The sequence below is a fragment of the Lathyrus oleraceus genome, chromosome 7 (genome assembly GCF_024323335.1).
Source record: "Lathyrus oleraceus cultivar Zhongwan6 chromosome 7, CAAS_Psat_ZW6_1.0, whole genome shotgun sequence".
In the NCBI taxonomy this organism is placed as follows: domain Eukaryota; kingdom Viridiplantae; phylum Streptophyta; class Magnoliopsida; order Fabales; family Fabaceae; genus Lathyrus; species Lathyrus oleraceus.
The window spans coordinates 25,405,546-25,413,781 of record NC_066585.1 but is presented as its reverse complement, the minus strand read 5'-3'; the positions used below and the strand labels follow the sequence as shown (position 1 = coordinate 25,413,781).

The 8,236-nt window shown below is 36.7% G+C and overlaps 1 protein-coding gene across 1 annotated transcript; it reads right to left on the bottom strand.

Moving 5' to 3' along the window:
• Nucleotides 1–1,736: 1,736 nt before the first annotated feature.
• Nucleotides 1,737–8,036, bottom strand: LOC127101824 (uncharacterized). The gene is made up of 7 exons (XM_051039265.1): nucleotides 8,018–8,036; nucleotides 3,535–3,825; nucleotides 3,410–3,444; nucleotides 2,709–3,328; nucleotides 2,309–2,618; nucleotides 1,867–2,077; nucleotides 1,737–1,774 (listed from the first exon to the last, which is right to left on the bottom strand). The coding sequence occupies exons 1-7, from the start codon at nucleotides 8,034–8,036 to the stop codon at nucleotides 1,737–1,739; spliced, it is 1,524 nt and encodes a 507-aa protein (XP_050895222.1).
• Between the last annotated feature and the right edge of the window lie 200 nt (nucleotides 8,037–8,236).

The window sequence follows — 8,236 nt, the reverse complement described above, 5'->3', positions numbered from 1 at the left end:
ATAGGTAATAATCTTGCACACTAAGGATATTGTAAGAATACTAATCCATAGTTATGCAGACATAAACCTCCTGAATACACAAATCAACTCGAATCATATTATTATATTAAAGCCTAACTTACTCATCCTTCTTTGGCTCTTTTTCATTCAGGCGCAATCATATTAAGCCCGTTATCTCCACACACTCATAGCAAGGCGACCGGTTAGTGACTCTGATCCTTTTCGGCACGGGGTTTGGTACTTAAGTGGCATCACCCTTTGCTTACTCAATTGTAGTTGCGGGGGATCGGACCGTAATCCGCCCTACCAAGTTCAACACCAGAACCCGCTGAACCAACTACAAAAGAGTCTTATTTCCAACTTTTTTGAAGGTTCCACAACCGTTGGGTTAAGTGACTGGGTGAGGGTCACCAAACTTAGAAGGTGCATTCCTTTATTTTTTTCTCTTTTTTTTTCTTCCGGAACACTCACTTATATTCATCGGCTTCCCTGCGTAGAGTGTGTGTGAGATGGTGCTGACTGCTGAAATGAACTACTCAAGAGCTGTCAGAGGATGAGAATGTAAGGCTAAAACATAATAAAGAAAACAATTTATGGTGCTGACTAATCTCAAATTAGTCAGTCTATAGCTTAAAACTTTCAAGAAGATGCATTTTTTTAATTTTAAATTTGAACCAAAAACAGAGAAAAATATAACAAAGAAAACAAACAAATAAATGATTCCCTCCCCCACACTTAAAACATACATTGTCCTCAATGAAAGAGCATAAATATAAAATAAGAGTGAGAGAAAGGAAAGAACACACCCGAGGAGTCAAGGCGGATAAGTGATTGCATAAGCAGCCTTTCCCAAAGAGATCTCTTCTACAGTCTCTTCTTCCAAAGTCGGGTTCTCATGGAGTAGCTTTGGGGAGTGTCCATTGACCTTGAAATTTTGATTAATGCATTTGTCTTGTATTCCAGGATCAAAGAAGTATCTTCGATAAGTAAAAGTGTTGAATGGACACGTGAAAGTGATCTCCTTTTTTACAACATCAAGAATTAAAGGATTATGGGGTTGCCTCACTACTTTTGTTTCATCTTTAAGTGAGATCCTATGCATACATATGGATGAGCTAATATCACGAGTGCCAGCCAAGGTCCATCCAATTCCCTTCTTATATTTCTGATTAAGTTGAAGCTTTGATGAATAATATGAATCCTCGGGAAGTGGTTTAGGCTCTAAAGAATGTGGTTGTTCAATGCATGGTATGTTTGGGGCAGCCGGAATGTCAAGAGCTTCATCCAAATAAACAACTTCGTTTATACTATCACCCTGCAAGGCAGCATCAATCTCAGCACAAACAACACAAAGGTTAGTGTTAGTACAATCATCACATGAATAAACATCATCAAACTCAGATAGAGATGGAAAATCAAGTGAAAATAATTCAGAAAAGGTGTCATCAACCAACTCAGAGATCAATTCAATATGAAAAATAGAATTCTCCTCCAAGGGATGTTTCATGGCATCGAAAATGTTAAATTTTGCGACAATGTCACCAAATTTCATGGACATGGTTCCATCGTCGACATCAATTTTTGTTTTCGCTGTTTTCATGAACGGTCTGCCTAAAATGATGGGCGATCTGCTTGAATTTGTTTCTCCATTCATGTCCAAAATGTAGAAATCTGCAGGAAAAATCAAGTCATTAACTTGAACAAGCACATCTTCCACTACTCCAATGGGGCGAGCATTACTTCTGTTCGCTAGTTGAATGATTAAACTTGTATGCTGTAAAAGACCGAGATCAAGGTTATTATAAACAGAAGTAGGCATAACATTAATGCCTGCTCCCAAATCAAGCATGCAATTGTCGAATTTACTATCTCCAATGGTACATGGAATGTAAAAAGTTCCTGGATCCTTGCAGTTTTGGGGTATGGCCTGATTGAGGGATGAAACAGTAGCTTTTTCAGGTGAATGTTTAGGTTGGATAAGGGCTAAAGTGTTTCGTCCCAAATTTACTCTCTCATTGCCCTTCAACCTTTTCTTACTTGTGCACAAGTCTTTTAGAAATTTTGCATACTTTGGAACCTGCTTAATAACATCAAGTAGCGGAATGTTTACCGCAACCTTTCGGAAAACATCCAATATCTCTCTTTATTTGTCTCCCTCCTCAATTCTTTTATTTTTCAGAACTCTATGTGGAAAGGGGACTGGTGGCACATACTCCTTTTCTTTAATTTTTTCAGTTTCGACCACAACAGAAGAAGGAGAAGAAAGTTCAGCTAGGTGAGGTTCAAAAGGAGAAAGTTCAGAAGTTACCTCAATGATTTTTTTATTTTTTTCAGGGGCTGGTTCTGTAACTTTTCCGGATCTCAAAGAAATTGCGCTCACATTAGCATTAGGACCATTCAGATTGACAACTGTCTGGGCTGGAAGTTGGTTCGAACCTTGAGCTTGCATGTTATTTATTTGAGTAGCAAGCTGTCCCATCTGTGTGTTCAAGGTCTGAATGCTAGCATCGGTCCTTTGTTGGAACTGGAGGTTGTTCACGGCCATTTGCTTAACAAGATCCTCCAAGGATGGTCCGGAAGGTGCAGGGGCAGCCACTTGAGGTGAGTTCTGTTGTTGGCTGGTTTGCGGGTTTCCATATCGAAGGTTGGGATGGTTCCTCCAATTGGGATGGTATTTGTTGGTGGACAGGTCAGGAGTGTTGTTGTACCTGTTTTGATTGTAAAGGTTGGCTGCATAAGCTTGTGGCAGCTCAGTAATGGACTCGTCTCTCAGAATAGGACAAGTATCAATCGGGTGCTCAGGAGAAGTACAAATGCCACACAAAGTTGCTGTTTGAGGTTTTGCTACTGCCAGCTGTTTGACTAAGGCAGTGAGTTCGTCAATTCTGGTCTCTAAAGCTTTATTGGAAGAAACTTGAATTTGACTCACGCCTTTGCTTTGCACAAAATTGTCTCTAGTGGTGAACTGTTGAGAATTAAGAGACATATTTTCAATAAGGGCTTTGGCAGCAGCTGAAGTTTTATCGACTAATGCTCCACCACTAGCAGTATCAAGAATGTTCCTGTCCATCGGTAACAACCCCTCATAAAAGTATTGGATGAGGAGTTGCTCAATGATCTGGTGTTGAGGGCAGCTAGATACCAAGTGCTTGAATCTCTCCCAATACTCGGTCAACGACTCATTGCCTTGTCTAATACCACAAATCTCCTTTCTTATTGAGGCAGCTCTGGAGGCAGAAAAATATCTTTCCAAGAACACTTTTTTCAGGGCTGTCCAACTTGCAATTGAGTTTGGCTCGAGATAATAAATCCAATCCTTTGCCGCACCCTGCAATGAAAAAGGAAAAGCTCAAAGTTTGATGTGATCTTCGGTGATCCCTTCAGGCTTCAATGGTGTAGAACACACCACCTGGAATTCTTTCAAATGCTTGTGTGGATCTTCACCTGCAAGACCACTAAACTTTGGCAACAAGTGTATTAAACCCGATTTTAATTCAAAAGGAACAACAACAACATCATATTCAATACACAAACCATTGTAATTCACATCAGGAGCAACTAACTGCCTTAAGGTTCTATTATCAGCCATTGCAAAATCAAGTTCAGAATCCGAAGCAAACAAGTTATGCAAATAGTCAAACTCAGAATCAGACTCAATTGTGGGTGGTGAAATATTGGTAGCCTGGACTGTTCTACGTTGTGTGTGCAAAGTTCTCTCTATTTCAGGATCAAAAGCAACAATTTCAGAACAGCGAGACCTAGTAGCCAGGACTAACGGAACAGCAATGCAGCAACAACAACAATAGTGAAAATTCCAACAATGTCCTAAAAGTAAAAAAAAATAAACACAAAGAAAGAAATCAATCAAAAATAATTCAAAAAAATAAGGTGACACCGGAATTAATCTAATGACTTAAAAATATAATTTTGAGATTTTTTTCGATTTTTTTCGAGACGGTGAAAATAGTAAATAATTGCTTAAAAATAGAAAACTAGGACCTATACGCTTAGACACTAAACCTATTTTATGATTTGGACTCTAAAACGCGAGTTGTACGAAACTGCGAGGAAACTAGGACCTATACGCTTAGACACTAAACCTATGACTCTAAAAGTAGTTAAACTATAATAATGGTTAAAATCTACAAGAATCCCCGGCAACGGCGCCAATTTGATCCGCTATCGCACGCGGATCAAAACGAGTAGTTTTTCAAAAATGTAGTTTAACGACAAATTGACTCAAATATCGTACTCAAGGATTCTTGTTTAATTAATCTACCGATAGAACAAAAAGGGGGGAGGGGGTTGGTTGGTTTAGATTCGAAAAAGTGATTTTTAAAAGTGATTATAAAATAAGCTGACACGAATCAACCTACTGCATCATCTTCCGACTTATCATTGATTCTTATAAAATTCCAAATCCCTAACAGGTCTGCTCCTATTCGATTACAATTACCATTAACAAGCGTAAAGGAAATTATGCGAGTAATATTCCCAAATTCCGAATTAAGCAAACGGATTAAAAACTATTGCGAATTAAGCAGACGCAACTTGATCGTTCGTGATAAAATAAAAGCTATGTTAACACAAAATTGATTCGGGATCATCATTCATCAATCGAATTTAAGGATTCTATCCTATAGCAACAATTAGATTAAGCAAATAATTGGAATTATAAGAAGAATTCAAAGGAAACAAATTGGAATTAATAAAAACCTCAAAGCGGATTTTGAATTACAGCAGGTTGATTCAAAAGGGATTAGTTCTCCATAGTCATCTTGCTAGATCTCAAAAAAGCATCCATGAACAGAAAAATGTAACCCTGTTTTTGGCTGCCTAACCTAGGTAAAAACACCCAAACCCATTTCACAACTAAACCGGGTCAAATGTACGATCCAGGCCCAATACAACTAACCCAAACAAAATAAAAAAATAATGCAGCAGCTTCAACGAAATTTCTGGTCCTGCTACAGTCTGATTCAGCTCTCAACTTCTGAAAAAAAGTTGTAGATCTTTTTCTTAGCTTTCCATCGACTGGTAGCACGTCTCAATCCGATACTCCTAGCTCAAGATATGATTTTTCTCACGAAAGCTGCTAATGCTGAAAATTAAATACGAAAAATAAGTGCAAAAATAAAATAAATTATGAAAACACATTAAAACATAAAAATAATCAAAGCAAACCGAAGAAATGCTTAAGTACAAACATGGAAGAACGTGTATCAAAATGCACTGATCAATTACAAACAACTTTCATGTTGTCATAAAGATCTAAGTTTGCTTGGAAAGTCATTTTTTATGGTGAAAGATTATAGGTCATTATGTTTGTGCCCTAGATGGAAGGTCAAATTCCAAGAACCATAACTTGCTCAATTTTTATGACATGAAGACCATCCAAGTTTCATGATAAATTCCAAGACATCTTCTCCAGCTTTTATTCTTTGAGAAATGTCAAAATCTACTTGCAAGGGCATGTGCCAAGAGGAAACATTATAGGTCATTTTGGGCCATCATCATTGAACAAGCAATTTTCCTCAACTTCTAAAATCCATAACCCCCTCATGTAAGATTCAAATAATGTCAAATTTGTGACCAAATTGAATAGGAATGAAAGATATACAACTTTGGTGAATAAACTATTTTTATTTGAAGCTCATAGCAAACATTATTCAAGGTAGAAAAAGTGATCATTTGACTTTATACTTAGAAATTTTTCAACTATGTTTGATTTCTCCAACTTCCACCTCAAAACCCATCATGATCCAAGCTCCAAATAGAAAAGTGTTCAACAACAAAGTTTTTCCCCTTCATGTTATTTTTCCAAGGAGTCCAAGATCATGGAATTTAGAGAATTTTTGAAGGACTTGCGCATGGTTGCATTGCATGGTCCCATTTGGATGATTTTCATTACCAAATTTCAAATACATTTGCATGGCCTCATGTTAAGCTTTCAACATCACTCATGCACTATTTGGGACCTTTTCCAATCATTTCATGGGCCTATCATACACCCATGCAAGCATGCACATGAGAATTGCTATTTTTGGACAAATTATAGAAGTGTGTGGAAATCAATTGCCAACCCTATAAATAGAACTCATCCTGCTCAGAATCAAGGACACCTTGCCCAAGCTTTGCTCCTGCAACCTTCCCACCCTCCATTGATAGGATAATCTTGAATATTTCATTAGAAATCGAGTTTCAATTTCACTTATGTTTTGAGGTTGAAACTCCAAGAGTCCAAACCATTTGAGCATCCCAATCATCTCCTGCAAGCCAGTGGAAGCAAGCCCAAGCAAATTAAGATCCAGATCGAGCTTCATCACTACAAACAGAAGGTGAATTTTGTGAAACTTTCTCTCTTTGATTCTCTCTCAATTCTCCATCATTTCACTTGATTTTTAGTTGACTGAAGTCATACCAATGTAGGCAATAAGATTGAGTTACTTTGAGGTCAAATCGAAGCAACTCAGATCATACTCCTCAAATTTCAAATCCATGTATCTTTCAATATACGTGGAATTGGAAGAAATTGAGGTTAGATTTGGACTCCTGAGGATTTTTCCTTCAAATTAGTGTATTCACTTTTCATTTTTATGGAGGTTGGTGGTGGACCAGTCCGATGAGGTCCACTGGAGAAGAAGACCGGAGCTAGGGCTCCGGTGGTGTGTTGGCATCCTTCCAACCATCTGATTGTGTTTGAACGTTTTAATCTGAGCCATCCTTTGTGATTACCCCATCTTCCACTCATTGACTTAGTTTTTCCACGTTCTTGATGCGCGTGGCCATCGCATCTGCCACCTCAATTAATGAGGGAGATCTGATGACCCTTTTTTTTCTTTCTAATTTCATTTTAATTTCTGATTTTTCTTTTAATCCTCTTATTTTGATTAATTGATAATAAATTCATTTTTGATCCAAAAAATATGGGACTTTCACCAAAAATCTTTAAATATTTCCCCCTTCCATATTTTGAATTAATTTTTTTTTTTGGATTAATTTTGATATTTTTTGTGAATTAATTGATTTTTGACTTGTTTTTAAATATTTTAAAATACTTCTAACTTTCCAAAAATTCTAAAAAAATTATCTAAGGTCCTTTGGCCTTGTTTGACCTAGGATAAATCACTTGGCCATTTATTTGGTGATTTGAAGGGATTTGAGGTTTTGTCCATTTAAAAATGCATTTTAATTTATTTTAAAATTGATTAATTGTTTAAAAAATTTGTTGAGCCATTTAATTGATCTTGTGGTGTCTGACTTTCTGTTTGGCGTTGGTCATGGTTGATTTGAATTTTATTTGACCAATACTATTGGATTTAGGGGTTTGATGAAATGTACATTTCATCCCCCAAAATGAATGGATAGTATTGAACAGATGAATTTCCTCCTGTGATCAATTTGGGTTTCTATTTCCCCTTCCCTCTTCATCTTCATCCCTATTCTTGCCCAATCCATCATTGACCAATGACTTCTCTAATGTTCAAAGGTTAGTTGATTCATCAATGACCTTGTGTCAGATGAATCAACATGAGTTGGATTGAGAAAGGTCTATCCCATCTTTATTTTTAGTGTGTGCAACGTTTTAGGAGTTTGGTTCTTTGTACCAAGTCTCTAACATGTATTAACACCAATATCTTTATTGCCCGACCTCAGATAGTTGTGATTTCTACATAAGTCCAATTACGATTGCTTAACATAGAGCTAAATCTTTCCCAAAAGGCATAACATTCTTGTAAGTGAGATTGTAAGTCTCCCATTCTCCAGGGCAATGTGTGAAGATTTGACCTTTTTTACATTCATGAGAACTAGTGGCATACTTATTGATTTATCGAAGTTGGAGCCCTTCTCATGGATGATGTCTTAGTTCATATATTCATACTTGTGAATGAATGGTTGAGTGTTCTCCAAAAAATGACTTAAACAATCAAAACTCTTTACTAACCTTTGACTAACTCTTTACTTAATGTTGCTTTACTTTCAAGTCATTTACTTAATACTATTTAAATTTCAGTACCTTTATCATTTATTGCCATTTACACTTCATGCAACTTGTTTATGTTTAAGTCCTTTTCACTTTGCTCACTTGAGCTATATCTTGTGATTGTATATATTGTGTACATGTGATTTTATTTTGTTTTTTGATTTTAGGACCTTAAAATACCTAATAACAACAAAAACCCTAAAAAATATCTTGGTGGAATGTTGGGCTTGATCTAAACTTTTGGATTTAGAG